This window comes from Calonectris borealis, chromosome 1 (genome assembly GCF_964195595.1).
Source record: "Calonectris borealis chromosome 1, bCalBor7.hap1.2, whole genome shotgun sequence".
Taxonomy (NCBI): domain Eukaryota; kingdom Metazoa; phylum Chordata; class Aves; order Procellariiformes; family Procellariidae; genus Calonectris; species Calonectris borealis.
In genome coordinates this window covers 190,919,385-190,936,258 of record NC_134312.1, presented here as the reverse complement: position 1 = coordinate 190,936,258, position 16,874 = coordinate 190,919,385, and the positions used below count along the sequence as shown (strand labels likewise).

At 41.7% G+C, this 16,874-nt stretch overlaps 1 protein-coding gene across 6 annotated transcripts in view; it reads left to right on the top strand.

The window, feature by feature from the left end:
• Positions 1-14,751, top strand: part of DHRS12 (dehydrogenase/reductase 12) — a 32,799-nt gene extending 18,048 nt beyond the window's left edge. For 4 of the 6 annotated variants that reach the window (XM_075139685.1, XM_075139686.1, XM_075139689.1 and 1 more), the window contains 5 exons: positions 6,088-6,149; positions 6,887-6,991; positions 7,525-7,615; positions 8,956-9,093; positions 11,706-14,751. In XM_075139685.1, coding sequence (XP_074995786.1) covers positions 6,088-6,149; positions 6,887-6,991; positions 7,525-7,615; positions 8,956-9,093; positions 11,706-11,833 — 524 coding nt within the window. In that variant the 3' untranslated portion in view covers positions 11,834-14,751. Of the gene's footprint in view, positions 1-6,087; positions 6,150-6,886; positions 6,992-7,524; positions 7,616-7,656; positions 8,907-8,955; positions 9,094-11,566; positions 11,606-11,705 lie in introns of those variants that run through there. The other 2 variants (XM_075139687.1, XM_075139688.1) reach the window with 2 other exon arrangements.
• Positions 14,752-16,874: the final 2,123 nt, after the last annotated feature.

Genomic DNA, 16,874 nt, shown 5'->3' with positions numbered 1-16,874 from the left:
TTGTGGCAAATTGCCTAACCTGTCTGGGTATTTGTCAGTCTCTTCCCTACACATAAACCGTATCTAACTGGTGTTTTACACAAGCCAGCGTTGCCTGGTGGACTGTGTTCTGAACTACTTGGAAGTCAGGCAACTTTGATACCAGCTGTCAGTCTGCCATGAGGTCAGTACCTGATCTTTGGTAAGACAACCTGACCTGTGAAAAGGAGACTATGATACCAATTTTCTTTCTAAAGAGCTTTGAGACTTATGGATGAGAAGTGCTATGTGAAAGGATAAGGTTGAATATAATTGCAAATCAACTAGCTATACTGAAGGTTCCCAGGACACAGAAGAACTCTTACTGAGCTCAGCTTTGTAATTCAAGGGAAATGTAAACCTTTGTTTTGTCTTTCATGTTCATTAGCTCTTCCCATACACTCAGTTATTGCTAGTGTGATGGAATTGGCCTTCAGAGACAGCACACTAAAATCTTCATTCCTGATCTTGTACTGAGGAAACAGACTCAGGGATGTCTCTTACTTGGAACTGCATAAATTGAAGGTTTGAAAAGATAACCAGGTCAAGGAAGAATGTCAGTTAGTTTGTTTTTTGTTGTTTTTTTTTTTTTTAAAGACTTGGACACAAGAAAAGCAAGCCAATTTAACTGATTTTTACCAGATGAATGAGCCATTGAAATCTGTACAATAGAAGTGTTGCGGTTTTTTTTTGTTCCCACTTTTTTCACAGTTGAGATAACACTATTCCTAATAATACTGCAAAGCTTAGGCAGATGGAAAATTTCACTGAGTGTGGTGCTGGCTGCCTGCCCTTATCCCAATGTTAGCAGATTAAAAACCTCACCAACAATTTACCACTAATTGCCAAATAGAACATCAAGCAAAAACTATTCTAGAATCCACCAAGACACTTGGGTCTGCAGTAATTGCATCATCAATTAATTTGATGTTATAAACAGGTAGTGGCTTTACAATATTACTTCTGCTGAAACCATAATTTTCTTTATAAATCAATTTTGAAGTACAGGTTTTGGGGTCACTTTAAATCTGTAAAGCAGATAGGAGTATGTATTCATGGGCTATTATTATACGTGATATCCTGTTGATTTCCAAGTCTGAAATACATGAATCTAAGGAGTCTTCCAGGTTTTAGTAAGCTAAAACTGAGTTACAACACTAGCATTTTGGAAATCTGCTTTGACAGTGGTGTTTGTTTTCTGTTAGGGCTATTCTATGTTTTGCTTAGTTTCACGTTCTAGTACAGAAAGATTTGTAGCCTTCTGTGGGAAAGACCAGTGTGTAATACACCGTCCCTTGCATGGGGATAGCTTTCACTTCGGTTATGCTGTGGTAGAGATGGTGAGATCCACGGTGAACTAACTGTTGCAAGAACGTGCAGAGCTACCTTCCTGCAAGACCTAACAATAGTGTTTTCCATAAAGTCCCCTCAGCTTCTACTTTAGGTCATGCGAAAGGTAGCCTAATTTTATTTAGGAGTTTATGAAGCAGACAGGCTGATTTTTGTAGTTTTGGGTTTATTTTTTTTTAAACAACTTAGTGTATGAATTGAATGTTTCTCCCTATCAGCTCCTCATTTTCTATACTTGCATCATTAAAGTTTCACTCTGATTGTGAAACCACTGAATTACTGCTCATACAGGTTGACGGAGGAGTTGACTGTATGGAGTCAAAAATGGGAGTTGTTAATTAGGACACAATATCAGATTACTCAACTAAATTGAGAAGATCTCAGAGCAAGTAGAGCAATTACAAAACAGGCCACAAGGGAATGTATGGTGATTCAATTTTTTTTTTTTTTTTTTGAGCAAGTAAACATGAAACTTAAACATTACTGTGATGAGAGCTTGGGAGGGAGTGTGTGTGAACAAAGTGTGTTCTCATTAAGTGCCATGCTCGTTGCATTTACTGGAATTACCATGTGTAATGCACAGACTGACAACCCACACTGTCTAATCCGCCTGATAGAGTTGGTTGAATGGCGTGTAATGGTGGAGTTGCTGTATCCTTATAGGAAGGTTTTAATTACACTGTATTATACATGATTTCCTATTATGTGAGCTCAGCTTCAGGATATAAAACTTACAGGAATTTTTCCAAAGAAAAGCAAATGTTGAGAGGATGTTTATCTCTAAAAGAAATTGCAGCAATCCCAGGAGCCTCTTTAACTGGGGAAAACATGGCCAGCAAGTACTGTGTCAAACCTCATTACATGGAACAGGGATGTAGCTTGTCCAGTACGTTTCTCTGGTCTCAGCAGAGAACTCAGCAGAGTTCAGTGAGGGCAAGACGGAATCCTGTATGTGTAGGTGATGGACTGGATGCTTACTCACCCCCTTCTGCATTCCTGCTGCTTCTGAGCAAGCTCCCAAATTCGTCCTGCTGAACTCCTTTGTGGCACAGCAAATATTCCTTTTCAAAGAGAAGTGGTGTATATTGTTTCGCTGCAAAAATGTTTCTTTTTTTCTTTTTTCTTCCTTTACACCAGTGGGAGCCAAGCTTTCAGGCCATGTAGACAATATACCTTCCAATGGCAGCAAAAGATGATGTATAACAGTCTGACCTCTGTCACACAGTCATAAATATAGGTAGTACAGCCATATGTCCAGCACTGCCTTTTAGGTGTACTCATAGCTCCCTGCCTGCTGGGTCCGAGATGTGTGTGAGAAAGAGAGGCTGCTGTTCGAGTTTCCGCTGTGTGAGTAATTCAAAGTAGCCTGCTCTTTTCCACAGGCACTCAGACTTGTGCAAGAAGTGGGCCATAGTCCAGGAGAACTCTTCAGACAGAAACATCCTGCTCCCAGTTGCCATGTGTCCCAGAGGGCTCTCGGTTCCTCCTCTGTCGTGGGTACAACTGCTGGGGAACAGGCACCGGGAAACACGGTAGCCTCAAGGCTAAGCATCTCCATTACAGAGTATCTGCTTGAGACAAGGACACACTTTCTCCAGAATCCCCCAGGAGTAGTGGCAGTTCTTGTTTTCTGGGGAACAAAGGTCTTCCTTTGTTTCTGGCAGAATCCCAAAGGTCCTCTCAGAGGAGGGGCAGGATCACCAAGATACCCAATGCTTAATGCTTTCAGTGCAAAGCACATCACTGTTCATCATCGCCTTTCCCTCCATGCACCTCTGTGTTCTCTCTTGGTCTTTTAAACAATTAAAAAAAACCAAAACAACTCAAAAAAACCTGTACAGTTTGAACACAGTGATAATTAAGCATTAATCACATTTTATATGCTTTACCATTTTTAACTAAGCTCTGTGGGAGGAGGCTTCTCCTTTAACGGACAAAAATGATTTTTGTGTCAAGGAAACGTACTAGAATGCTGAAGTGTTCATTTTGGAAAGGCAGATGTTCAGTACCTTGATATTAATAATCAATTATTTACAAAAGGGTATACAATTTAGATGTTGTCTTGCTTTTCTTGAGTGGGGGGAGAGGGGAATGTAGTTTCTTCTAACAAATTGGTCTTGGTTTTCCTTGCGAAGTTTTCTTTTTACTAAAAATAAGAACATTTTCCTTTTTTGTTTTTATACTGTTAATGCAATTCATGTTTTTATAAGGACTGTGGCAGGCAACGCATTCATTTGCGGCTTCCCTCTTTTACTTAGAAATTCATTTCTGTATTACTGCATGCTGCAATACAGCTGTGCTTGGCAAAATACACGCCATGATGCACATGGCTGTGCCAGGGCTCTAGACTGGCTGTAGCATTGTTCCTATTTGTTTGAACGTACTATCAAACTACATGCCAGCTTTTACGTGAATAAAAATGTGGAGGTTTCAATTGATGATGATGTATTCTAAACAATATACCTCATTAATAAGGTATATCTGGTCTACTATTATTGTACTAAATTTCTTGTCCAGGCTGTTCTGCCTGACAGGCCAGCCCATGCAAATAAAAACTTATAATATCCAAGTATATTTGTTAAAGTACTAAGGAGTTTGTGTTTGAACACTTAAACTGGGGACAATATTTGGTGAAGTATTTAGTAGTGGGAGAAATGAAATGCTTCAGTCTTAATGCCTGATGTGTCGCATCTGTGTGTGTTTTGAGATACTAGTGCTTACTGTAGGAAGCTGGGGTCAAAACTGGTCTTTTTGTGCTCTGTCTCAAAGCAAATGAGCAAGTGGTTTTGTGGGGCAAAAAGATTGAATGCTCTGGCTCTGTGGGATTTACTGAATTCTTAATAAACTTGAGGAAGAGAGGAGACGCTGGCTTTGCAGTTAGTTTGTGGTTTTAAATAAGTACATAAACTTCTGACAAGCTGTAGTTGCTATAAGCAGGCTTTTTGGCATTGAACATTTCTCTCATCCAGCTGGAAAACAAAACAAACCCCAGTTGTTAATAAGGCAATGTTAATGCATTCATCTTTGCAGCCCTTTAGAATTAACAAACCAATGTGAAGCCCCTTAAAAGCGTAAATTAATCTGCAGGACAGTAAAATCAAGCATCCTCATAGCTTGCATTGCATTGCAGCTCTGCCTTTAGGAAATGCAGCGTATTTAACCAAGACATGATGTTACTTTGCATTTGAAGAATCCATAGCAAATCAAAATTTAATCCAGGCTCTCAGCTTGTACTGAAGTGATTTTTTTTTTTTTTTTTTTTTTAACATCGTGGCGGTCTCCCATGATAATCCCATCATGTCCTAATGATGTCATCGTTCAGTCTCCCCGCTACTACCAGGGGAGACGTAGGGGCTCTCGTTATTCACTGGCAACTGCTTTTGCTTGCATTTTCTGCTGAAGACAGGCTGCATTTACTCATCTGCTGTGCATTCACTTTGTTTGGTTTGCCAGGATTTTAAATATATTGTGTACATATGGATGCCCCTCTGATTATATAGAGAAAATGAAGACTGCTGTGACTGATGGGGGAAATGAACAGTTTGTTCACCAAGCATGTAGCATGTTTGATTTTGGTAGCGTATTTATAAACATGCTGTATTTTAACTGGGTGATCTCATTGCCTCTGTGGAAGAGAGGTTATAAAGACACATGCTGAAGTCTTCATGTCTAGTGAAAAACATGGCCTCAGTAGCTCATGGAAAAAAATACATTTATCGCTGACATAGAATTGTTGAACTGGAGCCATTTGTGAAGAGACAAGAGGGAAGTGTTATACTCAGTGAAGAAACACTAGACTAAATAGGGCTAGATTCATTTTGAATTAAACATTTTTTTTTAAAATACAGTTTAACGGGGAAAAGAATTTAGAAGTATCTCTGAAGAGATAAAAACAAACAAAAATCCCTGTGTTGCACTTGAGCGGGTGGAACATCACTAGGTGTGTCTGAATCAAACACACTAGCAGTTGAACGATGTTTTGAATAACAAACTTTGCTGGTCATGGTAACAGCTGTAATGGAATATATTTGGGTGGTGTGTACAAATCTATGCTAAATGAACACGATTAAAGTGGGGAAGGACACAGTTCAGTTTCCCCACGTAATCTTAGCTCAGCCTTGGGCACGCAACATTAATATTTCGCCCCCCCCAGGGCTCCTTATCATCTGTAATAGTCACGCTGAGGATTTAAGAGGCAGTTTTTGTGTGCAACACAAATCAGAAGTGTTGGGGTACTCTGAGTGATTTCACAGTGAGAAGGTGAAAATGGATGAGTCTTAAGTGCATATACAAGGGCCTAAGAAACACAAGTGTGAAGCACAGTTTCCTTTTCTTGTTCGTGACCTGGCATTGATATGTGTATATATGCCACATCTAGAGTGGAAATGCATTCCCTATTTCTTCACTGGCATCACCTCACCCACGAGGAAATCCATACCTGAGCCATTTTGCTTTCATAGTCATGGCTGGAATGTAGTGATCAGTTTGCTCTATAGGTAAAATAAACATAAAAGTCTATAAAATAACTGATGTGCCTTTTGAGAAGTATGCAGCAATGCAGACCGCTACAAGTTGAATAGGCATATTGCAGGTAAAGCAGCAAGAAAATGGATAAATTCAGATGAAGTTTCAGAAATAAAGAGATGATGTGATAGGAGATGGAGAGAAGAAAGCTTTTTTAAAAAGAAAAGTTAATGTCGGTGTCCGTCTGTCTTGTAGGTACATATATTCTGACAACTGCCCTGCTGCCCCTCCTGGAAGAAGAAGCTGATGCCAGAGTGGTGAGTTTGTGATGCTATTGAAAAGTGGTGTTTTACTGTTCTTACCTCCTGGTTTGTGACAGCATTCCTTTGACTGTGCTAGCAGTGCAGGATTAGTTTTAATGCTATAAGCATTTCTAGAATCCTCTTGGATTTTGCTAACAACAACCTCCTTCTACAAGGCAAAGCTCCTGCCTGCTACTCTCAACCCTTCATTGGAAAGCAGAGTAAAACGCTTCCATTGGAAACTTCCTCTTTTACTGTTGCGGGGGCAAGTTACCTCTCGCAGCATAGTGCAAAATACCTATAACAGGAGTATAGGCTTAAAAGAACCTTACAGGTCTTGGTATAAAAGTGGACAGCAGGTACATTTTTTAAATTAGATTTCCCAAGTTTTGTACAGTGTCTCTTGTTTTCTGATTAGCTTCTATAAATACTAAACATAAACTACAAATAGTGCTATTCTGCTATTTTCTTTCTCCCAATTACTTTTCAAAAGGAAGAAACACAAAGTTCCCTGATGGAGTCAACACCACTTCGAATGAAAATCACTTTCTAAAAAAAATTCTGTCTTCCACCTCATCTCCAGGTATGCTCCATACATGAGCACAAGCATAGTACAAAGAGTATGCAGAGGAATCCTCCTCCTAGGGACTTCAAAAGATGGCCTGTAGACCACATTACATGCATGAGTACGATTGTGGGGGAGTTCCTGGTTTTGTTTTTCATTCATTTGTTTTTCATTCATTTGATTACAGATAACTGTCTCTTCGGGGGGCATGCTAGTTCAAAAATTAGACATATCTGACTTGCAGTCGGGAAACGGGACATTTGATGGAACTATGGTGTATGCACAAAACAAGGTACAGTCCGTGGTTTTGAAAATAAAGTCCAGCACTTGTTTGCTAGACGGCTCATACCATCTGCTTTGCAAAAAGCCTGTTGTTCACTGTTGCTTTCCCATTGCATCCAATCCGTACAGAGCTATAATCTTCAGGAGTACGATGGCATGCACTTATGAGTGCATACCATCTTGTGCGGAGAGCATGGCTAGACTTTCACTTGAGTTGATTTAAGTCTCAAGAGGGAAAACTGTCTTTAGCTGACAAACCCTTTCTGCCTGCTTAGTTCTCACCTACAGTCTGCAGCAAGCAGACGTGGTCAGTAAAAGCAGTGTAACCACTTTAAAAGTAAGCTTGTGGCCAGGATATGGATTGCAGTGACCATGGTGGTCTCTGAGAAAATTATCCAATAAATCCAATCAGGGTGAGCAAGGGTATATTTCTGCTATACATAAATGCCCTGGTATTTACAGTGTATTTGTCTCCCTGGGAACTAACTTGGTGGACAGGCTATTGAACTTGATGCTACTCTGGCTCTTTTTGCTCTATCCTAGAGACAGCAAGTTGTCTTGACAGAGCAATGGGCAAAAGCTCACAGGAACATCCATTTCTCTGTTATGCACCCCGGCTGGGCAGACACTCCAGGTAACATTGGCTTGACACTCTGACTGTTTTTTTCTTTTCAGGATTAGTCTAAAAGCAAAGAGAAATGAGACTTTCTGGTAGATTTCTCCAACAGGTGCAGTGATTTCTTGGCTCCATACTGGTGCTTGAAGTAGCTTTGTACCTCCTTGGTAGCGCTATTCTGCACAGTGTCTGCTATCTGTGTATAGCCAGAGAATAATAATGGGCAATGAATGGTTCCAGCCCCACGCAAATGCACAGCAGAGCCGTAGCGCATTAAGCTAACCTTTAAGCTACATTTGTAGTGGGACTGTTAAACACACAGATAAGAGCTTTTGCCTCTGAGAGTACCAGCGTACAGACATTGGGAATTTGCAAGGGCATATAGGAAAACGTAGCATGCACCATTGTGCAAGGCCTGTTCCTCTGCTCTTCCTCTAAACGTTTACTGCCGTTGAGAAGCAGCGTGTTTGGCCAGACAGCCCTTTGTCTGAGCTGCAGCTGTTCTTCAGTGACTGTGTCTCAGCAGGCGGGCCAGCATCAGTTATCCAGTATGCATGTTGCGTTCTGCAATATGTTACCAGCCCCTAACACCCAAGCTTGGGATGCAGACTAGCAATCCGATCTCTAGGTCTTTTCTAGGGACGCAGTTTCCCAAATTTGCTTTTGATGACAGAAGCACTTACACTGTCTACGTTATGCTTGAAAACTGCCCTTTCCAAGTAAATATCCTAGTATTTCTTTTTCTTTAAAATACATTTATTTTTGCACACCCTTTGTGGATTTCAAACCTAATGAACCATAAAGTTATCCCACCTTAAAGTTCAAGGACTCTCCAACCCCTAAAAATAAACAGGAGGTGGGCCTTCAATCATCACCTGTTGGACAAAATAAAAAGAAACCAGAGTTTAAACATGAATTATGTCATTGGCTTAGGTACTGTTTACCATACAGTTTTTAAATACAGTGTGCAATTGGTTTCCTTAAACTGGTGAGAAAATAAGAGCTAAAAGTCCTGTTAGAATACCTGGGTTTTGGTATTTCTGTTTCCCCCATGTCTTATTTTTTTGCAGTTTAGAATAGAATTGGCTCAGGAACCTCTCACTGATCCTGTTCTCAGCTCCTACTAGTTTTGTCCCTGTAATTTGACCCAAACAAACTACTGGTGGATCATCTGGCAGTTTAGCACTATTCTACCACAAGTCATCGTACCCCTAGCTATGGGGAAACAATCATTCTTTCATGAACTCTGAGATGCCTGGTCTTCTTCCTACACTCACAATGGCAATTTTAAGCTGCTCTATTTTTTTATCAAAAAAGCCTTGCATGGCAGCCCACCATTCCATTGTTATTCTTTCTAGCTGTGAGATCATCAATGCCAGATTTCTATCAGAAGATGAAGAATACTCTGCGCACAGAGGCCCAGGGAGCTGATACTGTTGTATGGTTGGCAGTATCATCTGAAGCAACAAAATTACCGAGCGGCTTGTTCTTTCAAGGTAAGGTGGCGGTGTCTTACATGGCATAGCAGTGGAGATCCCTAAGCTGCCTGAACTGTAGGATCCCCATCTGGCCCAGAAGGGGATGAAGGCTCGACCAGGCAACTGTTGTTCAAAGAGTAAAGTATTTCTCAAAATCGTTCCAAGACTAAAGGTTCAAGTGAGCATTGTGCAACCAGAGAACGACCATGTTAAGTTGTTGTGTTCCTGCTTTTGCCCTCTAAGGTAGCTGATAGAGACTTCAAAGCATTTCTTTAGGGAGGGTTGGGGTTTTTTTTAATGAAAATGGCTGTATGCAGGTCTGTTCCAAGGGAAGGTGAATCACAGCAGTCAAACAGCATCTTTTATGGTGCTGGGAAACTAGCATCCTTCTCACAGAGCACTGGGGGTTGGCTTTGCTTTGACAGGCTTTTCTTCCTACCGTTCCATGCTAGTTAAAACTGCCAACTCCCCCTTTCTCTAACGCTGGGCAGAGATTTCAGCACAGTGGCATTTTTGGCACTGTAAGCATAGGGAATGGAAAAATAGGGCAGAGCCTTTCTTTTCTCCCAGGCAAATGACAGGCATCTTAGTAGGAGTAGCTGGAAGCATAGATGTCTAAACGGTGATGCAGGGTCAGTCCAGCAGGAGAAAGGAAAAGCTCAGGGTAATTGCTTACAGGAGCCCAGTATTTTTGTTGGATGTGGCACTCAAATCCTGATCCACTGAATTTCTGGCACAGCATGCAGGAAGTTCAGACTTTGTCCTTTCTGTCCCCTCCCAGACAGTCACACAGGGTTGGGTTGACAGATATTTAACCAGACCTTTTTCATGTCATCATGCAGTGCATGCAGAAACCCTACATCCCAGCTGGTCAGTGTTTTTTTGTAGAACCAGGCTTTGTCTTTTTTGTACTGTTATCATTTACTTCTGGTCCTAATGCTTCTGCTCTGTTGTTCTTGCTCTAGATCATAATTCCGCCAGGCTCTTGCCTTTGTCCTTTGTCTCTAGCTTTAGGAAACAGGGAACACACTTTGGCTCTTTAGCTATAGATAATTACTTTTGAGAGCTTTGATCTTGGCATGACTGCTCTTAAGGCTGCAAGAGAAGTCCTGTGTCCGTGTCCCATGCTTATCAAATAGTGATGAAGTCAGTTATTTCTCTCTCCTGCTGCCCTTTGGAAGCCACAGCTTAGTGTGGGCCCTCTTCAGGCCCTTTCAGTAAAGGGCTTTGTGTGCAGGAGTACTTTACCACAAACCCTGCTTTTCTGGTCCTAGACGGCCATTTCCTGAATCAGTCACACCTTCGTCCATTTCCTCCATTCTCTTTTATTCTGTTCTCTTTGAGTACAAACCAAAGCCAGCAAATTTTTTTTTTCCTTAGGGGAAAAAAATGGGAAGTGAGAACATGACTCGTACAACCAGAATTCTCTGCATCTGCCAAAATAAATAAAAAATGTTTGACAGAGTCCTGGCTTTCCAAAGACTAGAAGCATCTTCTCCATGATGCTGAACTTGGCTTTCGCACATAGTTCCCAAACTTTAGCACAGGCTACTGGAAGCACTACAGTTAGGTAGGAAGCAGTTCATATTCAGTGATGGAGAAGGGAATGTTTCTCTGCATGTTTCTCTCTCCACAGTTTTCCATAAGCAGAGGTTATGTGGTGTGTGCAGCCAGCTACAACATTTGCTCTTAAAGAGAGCAAACATCTCTGCTCCCCTGGGAAGCCTGATGGCAGCCTGGTAGGTTTTCAGAAAGATCTGCTGCCCAGTGTTGCAACGGCTTGTTCTTTTAGTCTCAGCTGGCTACTGCGGAAGTTGGACTTATTAAAATAGACCAACAGTACTGCACCAGCGCTTCATAGACATCTGAGAGCACTGTCATAAGGTTCCCAGGCTCTAGGTACCATGTTTTTGGAGAGAAAAATCCCTTGGAATGGATGGTGATATAGCTATATTTACACAGAGTGAGCGAGGAGTATGAGATTTGGAAAACCAATCAAAGCATCAAATTGAGCAAATTTGGTCAGATATCTTTATGTTGGATACATGTTACTTATGGCGATTGAGCAATTAGCGTAAGTTCTTTAACAATTAGAATTTAACCATTTATTTTTAAGGGTGAAAGTAAGCATTTTAAGATATAATCCAAACTACAAAGTCCCGGCTGGGCAATTTGTGTAGCACTAGAAACATTATCCAGTGTCTCATGCTGAAGGAAAAACCCTGTCTCATGCTGAAAAAGCAACCTCTGCCTGCAGCAATAATCTTAAGTTACTGGTCTTTGTCTACAGGAGTTACGCTAGTGACAGGGAGCAGGCGTAAACCCCCCAATAAGGCCTTTCTTTATCTATCCTGTCCCGAGCTGCAAGCGAGGTCTTGCTCCCCAGTCTAAGTCATATTGTGCTAAAGGACAATCACTTTAGTTCCAGAATACAAATGAAATTAGTTTGATTTCTGGTTTGGAAGACATGCTTAACTAACATTGTTTACAGATACCTAGAAGGTAAGTTTCCTGGCTTCAAGACCATGAGGTATGTTTGGGCAGTATAGAGCCTAGCAGAAAAATCTCCTTTGTGCTACGAGAGGTAGTTAAATGCACCCATAAGGATTTTTTTATTTTTTGTCTTCCAGACAGGCAACCAGTCCCTACACACTTACCCCTGGCAAGCACCCACAGTCCACCGGAGGATGAGGAGAAGCTAATGGAGGTGCTGGAAGAGTTCTCCCAGAAGTTTAAATCCACTTCTCCAGGAACTTAGTGTCACTGCTGACACAGCGTAACCACAAAGCTTCTAATTACACAGTAACAATACTGTAGTGCGCCTGCTGTTGAGGGGAAGTAGGATGCCATAGGCCTGTTAAAAATAAATTGTGTTCAGGTGTTCTCATCATGGGGGAGAGTGGTGCCTGCAACTTTTTTTTTCTGCTGCCGAGACTCTTGCCCATTGTGAATATGCACCTGCTGTCTCAAGACACAGTAAGGTTGTGTTCTTTGAATTGGAAGAAAAATTTGGGAGGCATTAAAATAAAACCCAAGGCTTTGTGAAGTTATCCAAAATCTTTTAAAACACTCAGCACAGAGAAATGCAGAGGAGTGTACCTTCAGTAGCCCTCATGAAAGACTTCAGGAAAGAAGTAGTAAATGTTTTAAACAGTGTTTAACTACTGTATTTGACAGGTTGGTGGCTCCCTTCACTGCGTGAGGGTGACTGGGCTGAAACCTAACTGGGAATGCAGAAACTCTCCCTTGCATTGCCTGCTTAGTTTAAATGGAAGGATTCCTCACAGCATTCAGTCTCTGTAAAGCAGTGCTGGTATGCAGAAGTGATCTGCTTCCTCATGTTTAAACAGCAAGAATTTAGGAACATTGCCAAATGCCTTCCCCATTACTTTATGGAGCCAGGGCTGAATATTATGCCGTTTATGTCAAGACACGAAGTAGGAGGTTTCAACACATAGCACACCCAGACATGGTTGGATCCAGCAGAGAAATGGCTGCATGACTCTAGGCATGAAAATAAATAACATGCTAAGGCGTACGTGCTTGCCATTTCTGTGAAAGATCAAAGGGGATTGCTTTATCATTATGGGTGGATTAAGAGGGGGAAGGGAACACAGAGGGGGCACAGGTTTTAGAGGAGAAGTCCACCTCCTGATGAGAGGGTTGTATTTTGCCTGGAACTGTTTATTTCTGGACACAGAGGATAGGATTCATCTTACCTGACCTGTGGATGTTTGAATTATTCATTGGGATTCTCACTGTAAATCAGTAGAGAGAAAACAGGCTTTTTCACAGTGATTTACGGGATCTAGTTTAAGAAACAACCCCTACATTCCTACATCTTTCTGCTGATGGTGAAGACAACCAGCTCAGACTACGGCATTCGGGTGGGATTCATTTTGTCTTACGTATTTCAGATTTACTGCAAAGCCAAGACTATTAATAACGATAGCGGTAACACATTTTCTCCTGAACTGAGTGTGTTTGATAGCAGACTGCATACAGAACCCAACGAAGTTGCACTACTGTTTTACACATGGCTGTAGACCAACCAGTGTGGTAGGACAAAAGACCTAGACACAAGTATAACACAGGCATTCTTGAGCTCTCTGCAGTGACTAGTAGCTGAAGGCCGTGCTGATGGGCAGAGGAGAGCTCATTATGTCCGCTTTACATAATTTAGTTTCCCAAAAGATATCGTACTGGCTGATGGCATTTACTCATTATTCGGAGACACCCTATTAAGTATCAATTTAGAAAAAACTTCTGTTTTCAGCCTGTTGTCCGTCTCCTTGGAAATAAAGGCTTTACTGTCAGAGAGGCCCTGAAGTAAGTTTTCCCATGATAAGCAGGGCCGAGACACATCAGGCTGTCACAGTTCTTCCTGAAGAGACTGGATCAGCATTCAAGCTATTGCTTCATTTTAGAAACTTAACTCCTTCTCACACTACAGTGAAAGAAAACAACAGCAAAGCTTGTACAGATGTTTATTTCCTAGGAGTCTGGTATTAACATTTTACATGGTTCAAACTCCTAAATACAGTTACTGAAGATAAGGCCATGGCTGAAAGCATATATAGTAAATACATTTCTCTATCCAGTAGCTGCAAAGCTAAGACAGACATTTGCATACTTGAGTATTTAAGTTGCTTCTCAGCTCTGCAGTATAGAAGAAAAGTTTAATGACGGATATTTAAATAGTTCATAAAAATAACCAAAAGTGCATAATATAGATGTAACATATATTTTAGTCCACATTCTGTACTGATATATTTGAATAGCCTGTATTTTTCTTTTTAGTCACAGCTTAAAAATGAAGCCAAAGGTATGAAAACTGCTTTAATCAAAGTTTGGTCACAGTGTGGTTTAAGACACTTGTGATTGAAAAAGAATTAAAACGCAGGACAGCGATTAGAAACAAAATCCGAAGTCTCACACACTTTGGTATTACAGTCCCAGTGATGCTTTATTGCAGCCCTTTTCCACAAGAGCAAACACGGTGTGTGGCTGTAAAGCCAGCGAGATGCTTTGTGTTAATGCAATCCAGAATGACTTGGAAATACGTTTAGTGCCACCTATAAAATTTTTAGGGGCAAAAGAAAAACAGCATCCGGTGACAGACTACCAGAAATACAAGGTGGTGCAAGTTCTTGCTGAGCAAAGCAGTGCACGCTCAGGACTTCAGTACACACCTGGTTCATAGGAGCCGAAGGACAAGCACAGCAGCTGTTCTTGCTGCCCTTCCCTTTCCACGCTCAGCCCAACAATTCTTGGGTCAGCTTTCAGGCTTACATGACTCTGACCTCAGTTGTTTTTCACGTTCTGAAAGCTTTCGCATTTTTCTTCATTTTGTGAAGAAGTCATCTACTCAGAAGGTTTTTGCTCTTGAGGATTTTGCACAGACGGATGTAGCGCCACAGACTACGTGTAGAGTCATTTCTCCATGTCCTAATGGAAGGGCACGGCCCATCAACAGTGCGGTGGGACACATGCAGTGATGCAGGGGCCACTGAAACATTTCTCTGTCTTGGGTGAAAATTTTAGGAGGTCAATGTAACAGATACCAGACGATTTTGTAAACTACTTTTCCTCTTTTCCTAAGCTTCATTTCTGGGCCATGTTTATTCTTTGTAAAAAACTAAAACAACCTGTGGTTGATTAAAGGTATAAACAATTGTTTGTTGTCTGCCTTTGAATAGCAGGGCATTCCCATATATACATACACCTCACTATTCTGGAGTAAGCTGCAAATACCAACTGCTTGGATTTGCACCAACACAGCCGCCAGCTTTTGTGCTGTCCTGGCTCTTCACACTCACTGCTCCACTCACTGGGAACAAGGTGCAAGGAGGGACAGCCCTTCCCGTTGAACAAGGTTCAGGTGGGATCTTGAACATGCCGTGCCTGGGCTCAAAGAGGGGAGTTTTACTATAGACTTGAATGTAAACAGACTTCAGTCAGTGCTGAAAAACTCAATATGTAAACAATTCATTTGGTGGGACACAGTCCCGGGCCAGACATTTCAATTTTCAATTCAATCACTAATTGTATTTTTTGATTAACAGAGCATTTTTTAAAGCCATAGCAGTAGAAGCAGTACTAGTTTTCATTGAGCAATGTTTAACTTGGTGAGCGGGGATGAACATGGAGTTACTCTTTCAGAGAACAACCTGGTGGTCATTGACTCCAGTGGAGAAGAGCAGCTATAAACCAGTTTAATCCGTAAGTTCCTTCTGCTGGTGCCCGTCTTCCATTCCCTGTGTGTGTTGCTCTCTCAGACTCCCTGCAAAAATAAAGCTCCCCTTCTCGTGACACTTACCTAAAATTAGTGCTCATCAACATCCACCCACTGTCTTTTTAAATGAGCTGTTACCACTCTGAATGGCAGTAGGACCCTTCAGATCTCTCCTGGCTCAGCTCAGACTACTTCCCTGCTTGTCCACCAGGCTTACTTCTCTTGTTTTGTTGGGAGAGGTAGTTCTGGGTGCATTTGGGCAGACCCGGTGACTGATTACAGGAAATAATTTTGAAATGCAAATAAGACGACTTGAAAACTCTGTATTCCAGCAGTCATCCTAACAGCACCGATCTCGACCATGAAGGAAAGAAGGTATGGAAAAGGCAGGGAGCCTAACCAGGAGTGAGTGTACAAAAACACTTCTGGGACTAGAAGTGACCAAAGCCAAGAACTCCAGTATGTGAAGTAGGTCGGTATTTCTGTTCCTCTCTCTAGAGGGAGCCATCAGATTAAACGTTAGGAAAACCGACATATTCTTGTGAAGGAAACTTGGTCTCTCTCAGAGTAGAATCTAACACGCAGCCTTACAAAGAGACACAGCCAGCCTGGCCAAACGTTTTCAGCGGGGCAGGTTTTCAGCCCACCGTCATGAGAAACAACTCAAACCTTTGCTCTGACGTGCCAGCAGCGGCAGTGGTATTTCACAGATTAAAATGTTGCTAGAACGGAGGAAAAGGGGTAAAACCTGCACTGGTGCAAACTCCAGGCAGCTGCCAGGAAGTGGCATTTTCCTTGATGGTTAAAAATCATCTTCTTGAGCACCTTCCCTTTGCTTTCCAGCTGAGAATCCGCAATCCGCAGGGAGCCTTGGGGCGATGCAGAAAATTGTGCAATTCGTTCGCTGCCCAAACACCCTGCTTCCCTTGGCTGCTCGCCCGCTGCCGGGCGGTCGGAGTGAGAATTTGTCGCGGCAAAGGACTGACCCCGCTTGCCCATACAGCAGTTGTCAGTTTTATGCCAACTCACAGAACAGGTAGATGAAAACTCAATAACCCAAATTCCTCGTTACAAAACAACACACACATAGAGATGGAAAAGTAACAGCCAGAAGCTGATAGAAATTAATTCAGTGGGGTTAAACTAGCACAATTTATTCAGTTATGTTGGAGACACTTATTTACATAATGGAACAGAACTGGAAAGTGTTACAGTATAATTAGCGGAAAAGATGGTCAAATTGCTGAGCAGGATTCCTAGAAAACACTGACCTGAACAGAAGCTAGTAAGATTTTTTCACGTAAAATCCCTCTATTCTGAATGACAACAAAGCCCACAAGATATTGGTCAGTACAGTGAACTTAACTTACCAAGCAGAGAGTCAGAAGCAATGCTCAGCCTTTGGAAAACTAAACCACACCTGAAACTAGTGGTAATGACAAAGATGAATCTTTTTTTCCCTGAAACTTTCTTGATTACTTGGTGGTGGCAACCCCACAGAATTTTCTTGGGACAGGACAAAGTAGAGGTGTTAATGATGGGTCTTTCACATCTGAGGGAAGCC